General features: G+C 45.2%; 1 protein-coding gene across 1 annotated transcript; it reads right to left on the reverse strand.

Annotated features, from left to right (window-relative positions):
* Positions 1–1,266: 1,266 nt before the first annotated feature.
* Positions 1,267–18,064, reverse strand: MAMDC4 (MAM domain containing 4). The gene is made up of 28 exons (XM_074192607.1): positions 18,022–18,064; positions 16,058–16,231; positions 15,851–15,976; positions 15,071–15,204; positions 14,885–14,969; positions 14,478–14,603; positions 14,239–14,376; positions 13,884–13,972; positions 13,537–13,707; positions 12,106–12,190; positions 11,731–11,922; positions 11,355–11,480; positions 10,980–11,111; positions 10,618–10,742; positions 8,877–8,988; positions 8,460–8,576; positions 8,169–8,303; positions 7,854–7,990; positions 7,085–7,304; positions 6,773–6,910; positions 6,361–6,479; positions 6,116–6,206; positions 5,447–5,593; positions 4,706–4,846; positions 4,313–4,440; positions 4,117–4,225; positions 3,109–3,266; positions 1,267–2,102 (listed from the first exon to the last, which is right to left on the reverse strand). The coding sequence occupies exons 1-28, from the start codon at positions 18,062–18,064 to the stop codon at positions 2,064–2,066; spliced, it is 3,537 nt and encodes a 1,178-aa protein (XP_074048708.1). The 3' UTR covers positions 1,267–2,063.
* Positions 18,065–19,695: the final 1,631 nt, after the last annotated feature.

The raw sequence follows: 19,695 nt of genomic DNA on the forward strand, positions 1-19,695 counted from the left end.
ACCCTGTCAGGCAACTAGAGCACTGACCGTGGAGTCAGGAGGACAGGAGTTCAAATCCATCCTCCAACACTTGACACTTAATAGCTGTGTGGCCTTGGGCAAGTCACTTAACACTAATTTCTTGCCTCCAGAGCCATCTCCAGACATCCTGATTCTTATCTGGCCGCTGAGCCCAGATGGATCTAGAGGAGAAAGTGAAGTTGGTGACTTAGCACAGCCTCCCTCACTAAAATCCAATTCTCATGCCTGTCATGGCATCACTTTCCGGGTCTTCTTTGAGAGTAAAGGTCCAAAAAATAAAACATCATTACACTTGTACATATACTGCATGTTCTAAATGGAGTAGGAAGAAAATTTTTTTTTTCTTCAAGTCTCTGTAAGCAATGATTACTTCTTTTTGGTTTAACCATAAGTCTCAGACCCTGAAAGCAGAGATATGTATTTGAAAAGAAATTTGAGACTTCATTCTAGCCAGTGATTTAAATTTTAATTTATACATCTAGTGCAAAGTAATAAATAGTTAGGCTGCAGAAAGTGTTACAACCCACTTTATGGTATTGTATTGGTCATTATATACCTTCCCAAATAAAGTTGAAGATATTTAGGATTAAGGACAAATACAAAGGACATAAAATGTAATTCAGCAGTGGATGTCAGAATTGAAAGATCTCACATATCATTCAGTACAATTTGCCACTAGCTAGAAAGGGTTGTTGTGTTGGGATTGCCCTTTAGTGTTCAAAGAGCAAAATGCCTGGACCATCCTAATGGACTAAGCTTAGCTGAACTGGCATTCAGTAGCAGGGAGGGATCCCAGATATTTTAAGCTCCATCCATTTTCATGGTTTCTTACTGGCTTTTTTCTCCCTCTTACTGAACCAAAGTCCCAAAAAAATGTTTTGGGGATTTTTCTTTGTCTTGGTGTGGGTAACTGGTGTCTCTCAGGTTTTCATGTACCAGTAGAGGAACAGGAAAGAAGCTACTGAACACTTCTGCTGGACGGACTCTCAAAATCTTTGATGGTAGAATGTTGCCCCTCTTATTTTTTCTAAACTGAATTTTTGCCTTTCTAAATCAAGTCTGTATCCTAGGCTGAGCTTTTTTCTTCCTCTCCTAATTCCCTGTAATTTTTGCATCTTCTTTGCACTGCTCTTAAAAAGAGAAATAAGGATCTGACCAAGGATGGATAGGGGAAAAGAACTGATTTGTATAATCGTATTACACCTTTGTATCATATTTATTTTTATTTATTCTTTTGTCTTTGAAAAAAAATTCCTTAGTGCTTGTAAACCCACCATGTTCTTTTGGTCTTTTCCTCTTGCTGTTTTGTATGGTTTAGTGTGGTCTAATACCAAAGTGCTTTTTTTCCCAGGCCTGCTTACTTGGATCTCTGTTCCCCTTGTTAAGTTTCCTAATTCAGCTTCCTATCATACAAAATAATATACAAAATCCCCTGTCTTAGGGATCACTTCATAAGCCTGCCAACAGATGGGTAAAAAGGTTGTCACCAGGACAAGCATCATCCAGTTTCTCAATGCTCAAGTCTAGGTCCAGAGATCTCCTGCCTAAGTATCTACAGTGTGATGGAAAGTGGGTGTTTTTATTTTGTTGATTAGGAAATATTAACATAGTGTCTTTCACCAAACTTTCTGTGATATTCTCACTGATTAATGATGAATTTCTGCAGAATTGAAGAACTCGACACAACTAAGTGCATTTATTCGCAAGAACAAGAAGGTCCATCTTCCCACTCAGTCAACTCTCAGTTCAAAACTAAGAGGGAGGTTGCCTTGTATAGGAAATAGTTGTCAACAGGAATGAATTTCCAGTGGTTTACATTTACATTAAATATTTTTCATGCAGCTGTGGTGGTGCATACTGCCTGTTATCCTGAGCACCTCTAGCCTGGGTGAGAGAGTCTTATGTCCCATCAGGGCCTCTCTTGGTTTTCTCCTGTACCTGAAGTTGAAGTTACAGCACAAATGGTGGGTGATTTTTTTTTTCCCCTCTGAGTATCTCAGTCAGGAGACTAGACATAAGGTCCTGAATTTTATCTGGATGGTCTACTGGTCACTTATTACTGTGGGCAGGGTGACATGATCCTGAAATGGAAAGGGTTGAGTTATTTTTAATAAACTCTATGATTAGCATTCAGGTTAATGCATAACGTGCTGAACCTGAAATCAAGAAGACTCATATTTCTGAGTTCAAATGCAATCTCAGACATTTAATAGCTGTGTGTCCCTGGGCAAGTCACTTAGTCCTGTTGCTTCAGTTTCCCCATTTGTAAAATGAATTGGAGAAAGAAATGACATATTTTTCTGGTATCTCTGCCAAGAAAATCCCAATAGGTTCATGAAGAGTTGGACATGACTCAACAATATTATTACCACAGAGATCTGTGTAAGAATACCCAAGGAGGTCTAATATATAATCTTGGACAAAACCCACAAGGTCTGTCTTCAGGTGTGGAAGTCATTTTGTTTGGAACTAAATACTGGATCTTCCACTGACTTTCCTCCTGATATCATGCAACTTTGTAAAGACACATTCATCCAATAACATCAAAAACTAGGTGAAAATGCTCTATTCACCCAATTTCAATACAAACATCTTCCATGTTTTAGGATCATAGATCTAGAGTTGAAAAACCATTATATAGATGAGAACATGGGCTTAGCTCAAGGTAACAAGTAGCAGCCACAGCCCCGGATTTATGCAGGTTTAGTAACTTAAATCAGTGCTTTTTCTATGATGTCATTCTGTGATTAGACAAATGTATATACTTTCTATTCCTTCCACACCTTCTACTTTACAACTTTGGGAAACCAGAGCTCAAAGAGAAGTGGTTTAGTCAAAGTAAACATAAAGATTAGAGGTCAAACCTCCCCTTGAATAGAGGGAAAGAGAAGTCAGTATTCTTGGTTCCAGTTCCTCCCCTGACTTTCACAAATTCCAATGTGGGAGACTTTTTTGCAAGGCAGTGGGGTTAAGTGACTTGCCCAAGGCCACACAGCTAGGTAATTATTAAGTAGGGTCCTCCTGACTCCAGGGCCGGTTCTCTATTCCACTTTGCCACTTGGCTGTCCCCATATGGGAGATTCTTACCGAGTTGAAAACAACATTATCAAAGCCAGATGAAGTGGTCTTCTTGATCTGCCCTTTACTCAGCTGGTGCCATACACCAAAGACAAGCAACCCCAGGATCAGAGCAATCAAAAGGGTGGCTGTCACCACAGGGATTGTTGCAGATTTTGAGGATTCCTCTGTAGGTGGAGAAGAATATGAAGGGAACTTCCATGATCACGAAGGGCTGAAATCCAGGAGCCCTTCTGCATTTAAGGCTTTTAACTTTCTGGAACCCACATCTGTCCTGGAATCCTCCTTGCCACAGTCTCAACTCAGCTAAGTTGCCCATTGCTGGAGACTATAGTCCTCTTAAATCCCATTCCCTATTGAAGGAAATGACTTGAGCTGTTTCTTATAGAGCTCCACCTTGAAGCAAGGTCTGTTCTTTCCTCTCTTAGAGCTGAGAACCAGCCCAGTGTTATAATACCTCTGTCTAAACCTCTCTAGGTCTGCAAATATTTTCACCCTTTTTTTGAGACATGCTATTGTACCCCCAAAGCAGGGGAGGGATAGACTTTCCCTCACCAATAAAGCCTAACTTATAAAGGCAAGTAATGAGAAGACCCAAGGTTCCCAAAGATGGCAAATTTCTAAGAAATTGGGAAACCAGTCCTGGAAGCTACTGACAGACACCAAGCTGACTTCTGTTTCAAGAGTAAATGCATTAAAAGCAAAGGAACCACCTATGGGATGCTTGGCAAGTGTCTGCCCTGTCCTAGGCCTCAATTTGTAATGTGGTAAAGTGACACTAATCTGAAGATATCTCCCTCTTGGTTCTAGTTTTAAATTAAGTCACAGCTTCCTAAGTTTCCACGACAGGAAAAGAAAGGAATGAGAGTTAGCTGAGAATGGCTCTTTTGTATTAGATCACAGATATGAACTGAGATCACAGATCACTGTGCTATATGTGACCTCTCCTAAGGGCTGGGGGCATTAGCCCACTGATCTGCTTAGGGAGATCTATGCTTCCATGATCCCCCATCTTACCTCTAGCAGGCACGGGTGGCTTACAGCTCTGCCCTGTCTGGTACATGATGTCATCTAGTGCAATGGGGCCCAGCACAGGCTGGCCCCCCAGGGTAGCCTCAAACACAATCTACCAAGGATAGAAGAGCCAAGGTCACAGTGGACAGAGGACTGCCTTATCACATAGCCTCCCCATCCCTTCAACTTCCATTCTTACCTGAAATTCCACTGGGCTTGTCACTTGGACATGTCCTTCAAGCCACTGGTTGCGAAGATATCCCCCAGTGCTCCACAAGGTCAGCAGACCCTGTGAGCTAATTAGGAGGACTTTCAGTTCACCTTTGTCTGTAAGTCACCAGTGACTGGGGTTAGGAGACCTGTCTGCTAGGCCCCCAGTCCTTTTATCCTACCTTCAGCCAAGGCAGCCCTACCTGACCACGAGAGGCTGAGGTTGCCTCCAAGGCTCTTGACCACTATCTCACCCTACTGCCTTTCTTTCTCATAAACACATCCTTCTTTGTTTCCCTCCGCAGGTAATTAGCTCTTCCCTTCTCTTCCTACTCTTTCTACCCTCCTTTCTTAGTCAGACTTGAATACAGAATCCACTCACAGAAATGCTCTGGAAAGCCCATGTGATACCAGAATCGAAGACAGGAACCACCCGTGGGAGTAGGGGGAAGAGGCTCACTTCGCAGCCAGGCCGCCCTACCTCCAGGGCCCAGAACACTGGTGTCGAAGAAGGCAAAGTGACCTGGAAACCAGAGAAAGAGCTGGGCCCTTGAAAGGAGATTCCAAACTACCTCCCTCATTGCGCAGGCCCAGAGAGAGTGGGGTTTGGGGTACCCCTCCCAGAGGGGGTGATCCTGATCCAAAAGATGATTGGATGTCTCCACTTGGGTACCCAAGGGGTTACTACACCATTGACAGGATCTTAAAGGTCAATATACCCTCTGGTCCCCACAGAAGTTATATTGAATTATATCTGGTAATCCCTCAACAGCTGTGCCCATCATCCCTCTCTTAAGTGAACCTGAAGGTCACTCCCACTCCTAGCCTAGGTACTGCACCTATTTCCCTGGAGGATTTTCTTAGAAAGTGTTAGGGATAGTTGGAAAGGGAAGATAGGAACAGCAGCATTAGATTTTTCCAGGGTGGGGATGGAGATGAAATTGGGGTCACAGGCTAGGGCACACACTTCTCTGGACCCAGATACAAGGTGGAATTAGGAGAACCTCAGCCAGGACTTCTAGCCACCAAGAATGAGCAGCTGCAACCCCCTACCCTGGATACTCCTCTAAGAATACAATATATCATCTTCACTTTCATTTCCCCTTGAAAGCATAGTACTCACCAGTTTCAGTGCCCAGGGTGTGATCCACAGAGGGTTGGGGGTACCTGGAGGGTATGGCACCACTGCCCCAGTCCCAGCTATAGCCCCCTAGACCTGGCCAAGGTGTGTGACTCCAACTGCACATGTCCAATTCAAAGTCACAGGACCCTAGAAGTGGCCCCCACTTGTATCATCATCATTATTCCAATCACTGTCAACACTATCCCTATCCCTATTATTATCTCATCCTTCCCATCATTCTCATCCCTAATATACCAGGTCAGAGAGAGCATCCCCAGAGGCACTCAGACCCAGCAGCTGGGGAGAAAAATCTGTTCTGAGTCCTTTCCAAAGGAAATTGGGTAAAAAAGATTTATAAAGGGGGCCAGCTAGGTGGCACAGTGCATAGAGCATTGACCCTGGATTCAGGAGTCCTGAGTTCAAAACCAGCCTTAGACACTTGACACATACTAGCTGCGTGACCTTGGGCAAGTCACTTTGTTCTATTGCTCCACACAAAAAGAAAAAGATTTGTAAGCATTCTGCCAAATTAATGCTGTATAAGTGAGATTCCTTATTTCTTGTAGTATTGTGGCCTGGTACCCTACATGACCTTGGACTCTACCTTAAAGGTTCTAATCCCCCCTCCCACCCACCTTTCCCAAGTCCAAAGGTATTCTGGACTTCTACCTGGTTGAGGGCAGGGCCCATTCTTTAGGTGCAGATCATCCACAGCAATGTATGTGTGCTCCATCCCAGCTCCAACTGCCTCAAATACCACCTGGAGAATGGGGTTACAGCAGGTGTCAGGGTAAGGGGTCTAGTTGACACCCAAGATGGATAGGTCCAAGAAAAGCAAGCTCCCCTCATTGAACACTCCATGCCTCAGAAAAGATTGATGGGAGAATTCCTGCATCCCTGCCCTATTTACTCACCTTCCATGCTTTCTCAGGTTGGACATCCACACTTCCCAGTCTCCAGGTGAAGCCACCATGGGCACTCACACTGAATACCTGACGTCTCTTGTCTTCTTCCACATGGACACGGAGTGTGCCTGGAAAAGCCGCAGTGGGAAGTGGAGGAATAGGGCAAAGCAGGGTCAACAACTTTCCCCTCTCCTGTGGGTTTGGAATCCTTTCTCCAAACTCTGGGACTCTCAGAGAAAGTTCACTGGGTCATGGAACAAGTTAGAAATTTGCTTAAAACATCTGACCCTTCAGGGAACCTGGTAAAAGGTTTCTTTCACTTTTCTGAGGGGGTGGGGGTAGAATTGGAGAGGGAGATATTCCTACACTATTCCTTACAGGTTGTCCCCCTGATTCCCATATTCTAAGGTATCTTCCTCACCTGGATTCTGGAGACTCAGATGATACCAGAAAGTCAAGCATCCAGGCTGGGGAAGGGGCAAATATTCTTCAGAGGTCAGGAAGGCTGTCTGGCTCTGGGGCAGGGCACTGGGGCTTGTGTCCACTATCATGTAGTGCCCTGTGGGAGAGTGTCCGACCCATATCAGCAATTCCCCCTGGGTATCCCAGTACTTACCCCATATCAGTCCTTTTTTCTGAATCAGGGCATCTTTGGACCCACCCCATTCTTCCCAGTATCTTTTCAAGGCCTCTCCCAATGACCACTATGGTTTTACTCCTGATCCCCAGTCACCTTCAGGAGTCTCTGTAGTATGATCTGTACGAGGACCCTTTATGGTTCTGCCAGTGGCATTGCCCTGTCGTTGCCAAGCTCCTTGCCCACTAGATAAGAATCCACAGGCAGAGTTTTCAAAGGAACAGCGTTGAGGAGCCCAGCAGGGACCCGGTCGCATGGTAATGTCATCCAATGCGATGCTGCCATGGTACCCATTCCGGTGAGCCTCAAACACCAACTAGAGGACAGAAAGTGATGTTTGAAGGTTTACAGTCCAGGGAATTACTAAGGAACTATTTCAGGATCCAGCTAGGAATTCCCATCTCAATGATGGGCACTAGGTCTGAAGCCCAAGCTCCTCTCATCTTTGACTCTCGCAATGACAAACTTGGCTTTCTACCTTCTTCCCCAAGTCTCCCCATGTTGTTTCCCTCAATAGAATCTGAGCTCCTGGAAGGAAAGGGCTATTTTTGCCTTATTTGTATTAATAGCCAACAGGTTGACTGGCACATCGATTATTATTGGAGTTTTTTTTTTTAGATTTTTCAAGGCAATGGGGTTAAGTGGCTTGCCCAAGGCCACACAGTTAGGTAATTAAGTGTCTGAGACCAGATTTGAACCCAGGTACTCCTGACTCCAAGGCCGGTTCTCTATCCAGTGTGTTACCTAGCTACCCCCTCGATTATTATTGTTGAATAAAGGTTGTCTGATTGTCTGGGATTGAACTTCCCATGGGGTTAGGGGTAGAGAGCTTTCCAAGAGGCTAGAAGAGCAGTCAGAATCTCACGTGGTACTTGGCAACAGAGTCTGGAGTGTGGGAGAGGGTGGCCCAGGCCTGCTGCCATTGGTTGCCTTGAGTGCCTGTCCGTGTCCACAAGGGCATATCAGCCTCTCCAACTCTTTTTAGTGTCAGGCTTAGTGTCCCTGGAGAGGTGATAAGGATCCCATTAGCCAAGCAGGGATCTAGACAAACCCTCCAAATGAGGGTCCTCTAGCATTTACTTTGCTTCTGTGCTTCTCCCAGACCTACTGATTGTTCAGACCCAGTTCAAATGAGCCATCCCTTGCCTGAGAATCCCCTCTTCTTCATAGGACTGCTCACCAATTTGGGGCCCATAAAGATGGTACCAGAAAGAGAGACATTCATTGTGAGCCGGGGGAAGCTGAAGGGCTGTGAGAAGGCGGGCACCTTTTCCTCGGGCAGGAGGCATTGTAGGATCCAAATACATGAAGTGACCTATAGAGAGACAGGAGTGCTTGGGGGGAGTAATCCCTTCCCCACTCCTACTTTTATCTTTACCCCATCCCTTCCTGTCTCTCTTCTCTCCCTGTCTTCTTCTCCTTGTCCACAGGTTTCCTTCAAGCAGAGAGGATCCAAACATCTTAACCTTACCTTGACCGGTGGTATGGTCATAGCCTGGGCCTTGCATTGATGCCCTTTGCCACAAAGCATCAGTTCTATGCTCAGGATACCAGCCACAGGAGTCCCGTTCAAAGTTACAGGAGAGTTCTATCCCATAGGAAGAAGAGAAGTAGGCTGTGGAGAGGCAAATCCTACCCACCACCAGCTAGACTTATAGTGGGGGGATACCCCCCAATTGATTTGTTTCTCATTTAGGCAAAACTAGAGGGGAGCACCCTTTCCCCCATTAAACATCCCTGTCTCCTATCCAGGGGCCTGTTACTGGGAAATGCTCTTTAGGATCGGGGTTCCAGGAAGAGGTTTCCAAGGGTAGATCTTCAGTAGCAGTTGGAGAATGTGGGTGGGTGGAGAGGGGAGAAGTCATAGACTATTATCCATTATGGATACCTGTGTCTTTCTCTGTGGTCACAGCAGGGTCACAATTCACAAAAGTTATGTCATCTATTGCGATCCCTTTTGTCCCTGGGATGTTCAAATCCATCATCCCCAAGAGTTCCAGCTGAAGGAGATTTGGTGTTCATGTTGGAGGGCAGGATAGAAAAAAAAGGAGAAAAAAATAAATGAAGGGACCATCTCTGGGTCAGAGATTTGTGTCTCCTTTACCTCAGGGAGATCTCTAGAAGTGACTCTTAAGTTGCAGCTGTAGCAGTTACCCTGCTTCACAAAACTCAATGAGTTGGTTTGCTTTTTGTTTTAGCTGTCTTATTAATAATCAACAAACAAATCTTTCAATAGAGGCAACTAAGGAGCATAGTGCAGAGAGGGAGGAGGATCTAAATTCCAATTCATTTCAGTTACTTAGTACCTATGTGGCCCTGGGCAAGTCATTTTTACCTCTTTTAAGTCTTAACTTTCTCATCTGTAAAATGGAATGATGAGAAGGGAAACAGGACAAGAATTAGTGTTTACAATGTGCCAGAAAAATGTGTTAGGTTCTATTAATTCCTTTTTTAAAGATGTAGAACTGAGACAGAGGTAGTCATTTGCCTAGCATCATACACTTTGTGTGTGAGTGCCTATCTGGATTTGAACTGTGGGTTCAACACTCTATCCAACTGTACTGCCCTGTTGACAATATAAAATGCTATATGATATGACATAATATATGATATGATGTAATATGATATAACAATATAATAGTGGATATGCCAATAATAACAGTTCCTTTATAGAGCTGGTGTGAGACTCAAATGAGATAGTATATATGAAGTACTTTGCAAATATTAAGGCACTCTCTCTATAAATGTTATCTATTATTATTCAAAGAAGAGCAAGAAAGAAGATTGTATAAGAAACTGAATTCTTGCAACTAGTTTACTTTTTTATTTTTTTAAGTTTTTGCAAGGCAATGGGGTTAAGTAGCTTGCCCAAGGCCACACAGCTAGGTAATTATTAAGTGTCTGAGACCGGATTTGAACCCAGGTACTCCTGACTCCAGGGCCGGTGCTTTATCCACTATGCTACCTAGCCACCCCGACTAGTTTACTTTTAAAAAATATATAATTTAAATTCATTATTCTATTTGTGTTCTCCTTTGCATGTTTCTTGTGTTTTCTTCTGTGAGTCCTTAATATGTTTTATTGATTTTCTCTTTATCTCTTTTCTTTTGCATACCTATGACTGTTCACTAAACTACCACCTCCACCCTCATAGAAAAGAAATTTTCCACTGTAATAGATACTTATGGTCAAGCCACACATATTCACACAAGCAATCATGTCACATCGTCCCAAATTCGGAGGGCTCCCAAGAGGTTCCTCTGTCCTCTGGTTGCTTTCATGAGGTCATCTCAAGATGAAAATCTACCTTTATGTACTCATCTTCCCTGACTCTTCCTTTTTTGGAAACAAGTACAAATCAAATACCTCTTCACCATGACAGTCTTACAGATTCTTGAAGATGCTTCTACCTTAGGTGGCAACATGGTGTTGTAGAAAGAGTCATGCATTTGAAACTATAAGATCTGGTTTTCTTTTTTGATCAAATCACAATCTCACATTCACTTTCCTCATCTACAGAATGAGGGAACTGTACTGAATTATCTTGGTGATCCCTGAAGTTTTCCTTCCTCCAAGTTAATTGTTTCCAGTGTCCTTAGACTTTCTCATCTAGTGGCATCTCTGGGTACCTGGAAAGGCCTCATTCTTTCTCCAAGTGGCACTGTCACCCATGTCCATGTGCCATTGCCATTTCTCTGAATATTCCAGGCCAACTTGTGGGTGCCCTCCTCTATCACCCGGAGTTCCAGGAACCCTGTAGACAGATGGAAATCCAAATTGTTTTTGGTATCCTCCTGCAGTGAACATCCAGGAACTAAGAGTGAAGGGAAGAGTTTGTTCTAGGAGGTAAGGAGAAGTGGAGATTGGTGACAACTTTAGGGGTAGAAACTCAAGTATGGAGAAGTTCACAGATGATCCATATTCTGAGCTGACTTGGCAGAGAGTCCAGGTTAGAAGTGAATTGAAAATGGGAAGAAGGATGGAAAAGTACCTTGGGGGTGGCCCTGAAGGTAATAGGCCATCTTGAGGGTACAACCTGGGCCAGATGGGCCTAGAATAGGGGTACGTGCCCTGGCCACTCCCATCAGCTGACCCCATGCTCTCTGCACCGACAGAAAGCGTCCTGAGAAAAGAAACAATCCCCTTTTAATGTAGCCCCCCCCCAATCAGAAATATTTCCTTCCAACTCATGGAATCCCTGCTCATGGACTCAACCTCCTACTTTGAGTCCTCTAGGTTAGAAGAGGGCTAGAAGAAGCAGGGAACACTCTAAGAGCGGGGGGGTGGGGGTCACTGAAACCCAGAGTGGGGGAGCCATCAGGAAAAGGGATGCCATTCCTGGGGGAGGGCAGGGAAAGAACCTTACCAGCTTCATTGCCTTCAGCATCGGTCCTGGGGTCAGAGCTGTCCTGAACACTGAGCCTCTGCCACTGTAGGTGACCCACACTGGCATCCTCCCAGCCCCCAGGGCCCGACTCAAAGTTTGTTTCACCTGGAATCAAGCAAACTCCTCAGATCACAGCCCCATGTACTCCCCTTCTTGGGTTGTCCCTATGGTGCACTCAGAGAACATCCCCTGCCCTGGCCCCCCACCTCATACACATCCCTTATCTACCCACTCAGACCCTTGATGACCACCCCTCTCTCCCTCAGTTAGGTCAGTCAGAAAGCCTAGAAAAGGAGGGTATGGGCTTGGAGAGAGGGCCAACAGGTCCTTCCCCTGCTCAGGACATTCTCTTTACCACAGTTTTCTTCATCCTCATCTCCAGCACACTGGGATACAAAGTCACATAACTGGTCCATAGGGAGACACAATTCACCACAGGAGAAATGACCAGGATCACAGACATTGTCAGTCTGAGTCCTGGAGCCAATTTTGGTGAGCTGCTGGAGGTGCTGGGGCATGCCTGGCAAAGTTCCAGTAGCAGAGGCATCTGGGAGATAAAAAGGGCTATCTGGGTGGGCCCAACAAAAGCAAGTGGGGCCCAGCCCCTTGAGCCCCCAGCCCCCTAGAATTCCTGGAGCTCTCTTTGGGGTAGGAAAGGGAAGAAGTGCAAGGGAGCTCAGGGCAGATGCTGAATAATTGCAGAAGGTATGAGGGTGGGAGGGTCACTTACTGGACACTTGTTTGCAGTGTTGGCTTAGGATCAGATCATCAAGACCCACGACCCCTCCAGGTCCAGTGTTTGCCTTCAGGAGGATCTGTTGGGGGGTGAAGGGGAGCTCAGTTCCCAAATCCAGGATACATCCCTCCCACATAGTGCTGCTTCTTCTGTTCCTAAGAAAAACTTTTTTTAAAACCTTCAATCAATGAATATTTATTAAGTTGTTTTATAATATGTAAGGAACTGTGCTAGATACTGAAAATCCAAAGACAAAAACAAAAGTCCTGCCCTCAAAGAACTTTCTTTTCCACTGAGGGAAACAAAGCATAAGTCCAAATATGTCCAAGGTAAATACAAAGTAACAGTGGACCCAGGGGCAGGGAGGGGATACTAGAAGCTCAGAGGATCAAGAAAGACCTCGTGTAGTAGAGGTGGACGTGAGAAGAAAGATTGTACTGCAGACAATGAGGCTAGACTATGCAGAGATGGAGGTGGAAGAAGAGAAGCTGTTTATCAGGAATAGCAAATAGGTCTGTTTGGCAGGGCCATAGAGGATGCTTGAGGTAAAGAGGAATAAGTCTGGGCAGGTGAGCTGTAGCTAGATTGGGAAGGGTTTTAACTGCCAACTAAATATGTAGACAATACTTCTTAGAGATAATAGGAGTTTTGGAGTTTTTTTTGGAGTTTTTTGGAGTTTTGGAGTTTTTTTTGAGCCAAGTGACTGACATGCTCGGAGGAAAGTCAGAGAGAACAGTTAGACCAATTAAACCAATTAGAAGGCTAAGGTAATAGTTTGGTCAAGAAGTAATGAAGAGCTGGGCTAGGGAAGTGGACATAAGAGTAGAAAGAAGGGGAAGGACAGGAAATTTGGTAGAGGTGCTATTGACAAGATGGGGCAACTGATTGTTTGTGGGGGGGGTGGGCATGGTGGGGAGTAAAGAATTGAGGATGACTTGGGTGAGGATTGGCACTTGGGTGATGAGAATGATGGTGTCCTTGACAAAAGTAGGGAGATTAGGGAGAGAGGTGAACATTGGATATGTTGAGCTTGAGATGATTATGGGATATCCAGTTGAAAATGTCCAGTAGACACACCCTGGTGAGCTCAGCAGAGAACTGAAAGTTTAAGGTTGATGTAAAAGTAGGAAACTTCTGAAAGTAGGGTCTGCTTAAATATTTGAAAATGGAATATCTGACCATGTTCCCTAAACTGCATGTCCTAAACCTGACAGGCTCCAGGGAACACCAGGTTCCCCTTCACAAACTTCTATGATGTAGTGTGCTTAGTGCTTCAGGAACCTGTCCCTAACAAGGCCTTCAAAAAAGTGTGATAGGATTGGAATTCCTTGTTGATTCAGACATTTGATGCTATCTGCAAGAGCAGAATTCTTCCTGTCCCCAGACCAGTCTTCTACCAACATCAGAGGCCATGAGCCCACTTACCCGGAAGGGATGCTTGCTGTAGATGGTGACCTTGTCCCGGACCCAGGTAGCTCCCAGCTCCCCTTGGCGAATCCGTAAGATATCTGTCTGGGGTGAGCCAGGGTCCTGACTCTGCAGGTACAATACTAGGCTTCCAGCTTCAGAGCCATGAAGGTAGTAATAGAAGGTGAACTAGAGAGTGGTGAAGATGGAAGTCAGTCTAGGGAGAGGATGCTTACCCTCTCTTGCTTGATTTTGATGATGGGTCCGGGTGGATTTGGGTCTTTAGTATTGGGACCTGATAAATGCTATCCCTGTTTCTCCACAGCATCCCCTTCCATATGCCTCCTAGGCCATGATTGACTTACCAAACAGCTGTTCATACTTGAAGGATGGAACTCAGGGCTAATCAGGACAGCAGGAGTTCCTTGATCAGCCTTGGAGAGTAGGAAAGAGCCTGGAGCAAGGATGTGAAAAGGTGGAGAGATTTGGTTGGCTTTTGTCCTTTGTTATGGAATGGAGTGAAAGGAGGGTGGAGAGGTTGTTAGGAGACAAATGAGGTTTCAGGAGGCAATGGAAGCAAGAAAAGAACTGGGAGGACAAGACAGGGTGGAAGAGTGTGCTAGGGGAGGTAGGAGCTCCCTTTTCTGGAAGCAGCCCCTGAAGTATGAGTTTAAGCTACCCACTACAGTTACTGCCCCCTACCTCTGCTCCCAGTCTTACCTGATGCGCTATTCTTGCTGTGGTCCCGGATTGGCTCAGCTGAGGCTGCAGAGGCTTCGGAAGCTTGCATTATCACCCACCCTGTAGTGTTTGTCCATTCTCCCAGACCATTCTCAAAATCTGTTACTTTCTGGTCAACTGCAGATGGGAAGGAAGGGCTCAGGGAACATCCTGCTCCTCTCCTCCACTGTTTCTCCGCTCACCCTGCCACATCATCCCCTTCCTATTGTTTCCCTCACCGCAGGAGACTTGGTCCTCATCAGAGGCATCCCCACAGTTGTCTTCCCCATCACACAGCTCAGTAAGTGCCACACAGGCATAGTTGTTACAGTGGTGTTCGTTTCTGGTACAGATGTTCTGAGGGGCTGAGCCAAAGAAGAGAGGCTTAGTTCAGTGGTCCTGGAGCCACAGGTCAGGAGGGATTCAGATTAGGAAAAATCACTTAAGGGAATAAAGGTTGCCCAGGAATCCCTGTGAATTCTAAGTGTGCTTTAAAATAATATTGTGGGAAGGTGGGCAGGTCTGAGATCCCCCTCCTTGTAGTGTATCCCTTTTCTAAGGGGAAACTGTGATCTAGGGATGGCTATTGATGACCCAGGGACCTGGGATAAGGCCTTAGGGAGAAGGGGGAGGAACAAGATTTTACAAGGGAGACCGCAGTTCCAAAATTCCACATCATCCAGGGCCACAGCCCCTCTATGTGTGGCATTTCGTGTAGCAGAGATAGTGACCTAGAGAAACAGGGCAGGGGGAAATGTCAGAGGGTCTTCCCCCCACCGCCCCCCAGACTTCCTCCATATATTAAAATCTTTCTCTCTTGGTCACAGCTTACCCAGAAATCTCCCTTAACCCGGCCTGTGGCCACCACCAACTCTTGCCAGCCACTTCCTCCCAATTGTCCTAAGCTTTGCCACAGTATGAGTGTCTCTGAGTTGTGTGTTAGTTCTATTCGAAGATCAGCCACATCTACAAGGGCAAAGAATGGGCTTAGGAACTTCCTTCCAGATTTTTCTTGAGTCCCTGAGACTTGTCTAGTCTCCTTGACTAGACACACACACACACACACACACACACACACACACACACACACACACACATAAACAATCATCTTACCCCAAGGCTCAATTCTCTAATACCTTTGTCTTTCTTTTAAGTTATTTTTTTAATTAATAAAAATAAGAAAAACACATCTGTATCCAAGTGCCCTTCCAGTTCTCCTAGACTGTGAGCTTCCTGAGGCCATGAACAGGGTATTATTTATTCATCTCTAGACAGGAAGGATCAGTAAATGTGTATACTGAAAAAAAATGAGTTCTTTTTCCTGAGGATTCTCAAGCAATTCACTCAAAGTTTTCTTAATTCTCTTATGGGAACTCTTCCCTAGGTAGTTCTTTCTGAAACTTCCAACCACCTCCCAAACTCTCCCTTGAAACTCCCAATCCTTGGAACACTTCCTCCAGCCTAGGGTTGTATAGTGTTGTATGAGGGAGTAACCAAGGCATAGAAGTCTCTGGGAATTCTGAGGAAGGAAGCAAAGTTAGTGTTTGGGAAGAGAGAGGATGGAGGAGAATGGGAGGCAGAGTAAGACTAGGTGAGATTGGTGGCCTCTTACCTTGCATATTTCCATGATACCAGAGTCTTATTTCACAGGTTGGGGCTGCCTCATGGAGGACAGGGGAGCGCAAGGCAGCTGTGGCTGGTTCCTTTCCTTTGTGGGTGCCTACAACCATATACCAGCCTGGGAAAAAGAGGACCAGACTCAGGACAGAGGAGGAGGAGGATCTCAGGGATGGGGGAAAGACACTTCTCCGGATCTCACCCAAGTCGGTGCCAAATGTGTGGTCTGAGTTGAATTCTGGACTTCCGAATGTCGACCCTGCATGGTCCCGGAGCCAGCTGTAGCCAGAAGTACTGATGTCTTGCCAGCCACAGGTGTCTTTTTCAAAGTCACAGGTGAAAGGGGCACGCAGGGAAGAAGACTCTCGGTGGTAACCTTGGGATGCCCAGGGAGTTATGTCAAACCAGACTCCCCAGAGAACCTAGGCAGGATCTCTGAACATTACAAGGGCAAGGGAAGGGAATCATGTGAATTATCCACAATGAGGTACTATGTGTCTAAGTTCCACAACTGATAGGATCTGCTCAAGAAAGCAGATAAGCAAGGGAAATATCTCCTAAGGTCCAAATGAGGCCTTCTTCCTCAGGAGGGGATTCTGGGACTTTGATAGGGAGTGGTGGTGACTATAACTATTTTCCCTCCAATGCCAGGCTCAGAGGTGCCCAGGTAGGATGCTTTGGCAAAGTAATGTTCTCTTAGCTTCTAATAGGACCACAAGTATATTGGGGTGGGAACCTACAACTTCTTTTTTTCTTCCCTTGGTGCAAGACCAGTAATCCCTTTGGGGTCCTATGCCTTCCTTTGGAAGCAAAGACCAGAGTAGAGACTAGGGAAGGGACAGGGTAGGGAGAACAATGAGTTTGGAGCCTCTTCTGTAAAGGGGAGGGTGGAAGAGGAGGGCCATTGGCAGTATCTCTCACCACACTGATTTTCATCAGAACAGTCCCACAAGTCACACATGAAATTGCAGATGGTCTTCCTGGGGCTTGCACTGTCACTTGCTAGTACAAATTAAACAAGTAAATGAGCTGGAGGAGAGAGAAATGGAGGAAAGTTCTGGATTCCCTTTCACCTTTCTCCTATTCTATCCCTTTTTGAAACTGGAATTAGGAGCAGAGGCAGAAGGTGTGTATATATATATACATATATATATATGTATATATATGTATATATATGAATGAGGATCTTCCTTGAGAGAAGTTTGCGTGATGCCCTTCCAGGTTTGAGACCTATTAACTGTCAGTCTCCTATGAAAACTCCCAGACCTAGGAAACATAAGGAAAGGGACACTGAAAGAGTAGATTTTCCTGGTCTATAAAAAGGTTTGATGTACCAATGCTTACTTTTAGGGAGGCAAATTGGAACATGGAACTAGGAATGAGTTCTTCTTGGACCCCAGAGAGAAATGAGAACAGGATCTAGGAATTCTACCTTTCTAAGACCTCAGCATTAAGGATTCCTCATACAAGGAGGGGTTCAAATACAGGTTTTGGGGAATCCAAACCAGGTAAGGAGAGATCTCAGAACATTTCAAGGCAAAGGATGGGGAGTCAAGTTTTTTTTTTTAGGTTTTTACAAGGCAATGGGGTTAAGTGGCTTGCCCAAACTAGGTAATTATTCAGTGTATGAAGCTGGATTTGAACTCAGGTACTCCTGACTCTAGGACCAGTACTCTATCCACTGTGCCACCTAGCCACTCCTGGGAGTCAAGTTCTATAACTGATAGGATCTGCTCAAGGAAGCAGATGAGCAAGGGAGGCTATCTTCCCCCAACTAGAGGATGCTCTCATAAGGTCCAAATAAGGTCCTCTTCCTCAGGAGGGGTCCTGGGACTGTTGAGCATTTTGAGCATTGGAGAAGGATAGTCATGGAAGTGAGATAATCCCAGCCAGGATCATCTCTCCATCTTGCTAGACAGAGCTCCCTTTAGCTTCCCTAAGTGTCTTATCTGTTGATTGGGAGCAGAGGAACAGTAACAGCAGAGGAGCAGTTCTGGCTCCCCTTCCCACCCTTTCCAGTCAAGAGACACATACCGGCTCCAAAACACCAGGTCAAGCTTCTGAGTGAAGAACTGTCTTCATTGCTCCTCTTGGAAGTATCTACACCCCACATCTCCCCCCCTTCCCCAATTCTCTAGCAGGGAACAGACTCCCCTGACAACTCACCTGAAAATGGGGCCAGGAAGAGGAGGAAAAGGAGCAGGTACATAGTCTCTGGGGGACTGGGGAAATTGTTAGGGGAGGACTGGTGGCAGAGTAGAGAGTATTGTGGCAAAAGAAAGGAGGGCAGAGGAGGAGAGAAAGAAGATGAGAGAAGTCAGGAAGGAGGACAGACTACGCAATGACCAGAGAGCAGGTAGAGCTTGGAAAGCCCAAGTCGGGGGACTTTGCCCCAGTTATCAGTTAACTGTTGCTACACAGTGCTAATCCCAGGGATGCAGTATTTCTGAGGACTCCCTAACTCCCCCCCTTTCCTGAGTCCTCAAGCCAACACTGACAACGGGGCTATAAAATGCATTCCAGTGAGGGGAGGGATGTGCCCCGTGGGCCCCATGAGATGTGGGGGAGGTGGGTCACTTAAGCTTGAGCTTGCAATGATCCCTGCATCCCACATGGCAGGCTACAAACTTCCAGAAATACCTTAGCCTTTTTCCCTGCCACACCCTAATGTGGGCTAGTCAGAAAGGTGCACTGAGTACTTAGAAAAGAGGAGCCAGGGCTAAGTACTTCCCTGATAGAGAACACCTGAGGTAAGGAAGGAACGGTAGGCTCCATCCTCAGGTATGTAATCAATGGTACTCAGTCTAACACATGAAAAAACAAACTTGGCTCTGCCCTTAGGCCCAGTGTTGAAAGACCATGAACAATCAATCAACCATTGGAAAGATGCTAGAAGTCAGACCCTCAAAGACAGCAATAAATACAAAAGACAACCTTGTGGGTTATTGGCCTCTTAGATGAAGCACATCCAACATACTTAGGTGAAAAGAGATGAGCAGCAGTAGGAGTGCTCCAAATGAGCAGAAAAGCATTAGTGGCTTGAAGCTGGAATTGGCTAGAGATTGCAGGTTGAGCAACTGGGGCATAATTGGCAAAGGAGGGAGCTTGGTATCCATTGGCAGAGTGAAGGGAAGTCACTAGAGCAGAAGACAAGATTGATGGAGCAATCAGTTTGGCTTTTGCCCAATTCATTCTCCTACTTCTGGTCCCTTGAAAAAAATTGATCATCTCATTCAAGATAAATAGGTGGCACCTCATGTGCTGTTTCATGAGTGAAGGGAGAACAAATTGAGAATGAGAAGCCTGGTTTCTAGTCTAGATTTTTGCCACCCCCACATGGTCTGGGATGTTACTTCTCCTATCTGGACCTTGTATATACAGTGAGGGATGTACCAGATAATCCCTAAGGTCTATATATTTATTTATGATTTGATTATTCTATTCTTGACTTTTTAAAAAAATGCTATATAATTTTTTTCATTTTATTTTTTTTTAAGGCAATGAGGTTAAGTGACTTGCCCAAGGTTACACAGCTAGGCAATTATGTGTCTGAGGTCACAATTTGAGCTCAGGTCCTCCTGACTCCAAAGTGCTCTATCCATTATGCTACCTAGCTGCCTCTTGATTATTCTATTCTTAAGGAGCCTGTACCTCTGCTCTCACACTATCTGGGATTTCTCCAATCCATTAAAAAGGTGGATTTGTTCATGCTATAAAGATGTATTTATCTTTTCACAGCCTTGTAAACTTGTCTATTTCTACTTTTTATCTTTATTTACATTCTAATATAAAATGTGAGGAATGACCTTGGAGTTGTTTTAACTTGTATTTTTTTTTTTT

Source organism: Macrotis lagotis, chromosome 1 (genome assembly GCF_037893015.1).
Source record: "Macrotis lagotis isolate mMagLag1 chromosome 1, bilby.v1.9.chrom.fasta, whole genome shotgun sequence".
NCBI classification, from domain to species: domain Eukaryota; kingdom Metazoa; phylum Chordata; class Mammalia; order Peramelemorphia; family Peramelidae; genus Macrotis; species Macrotis lagotis.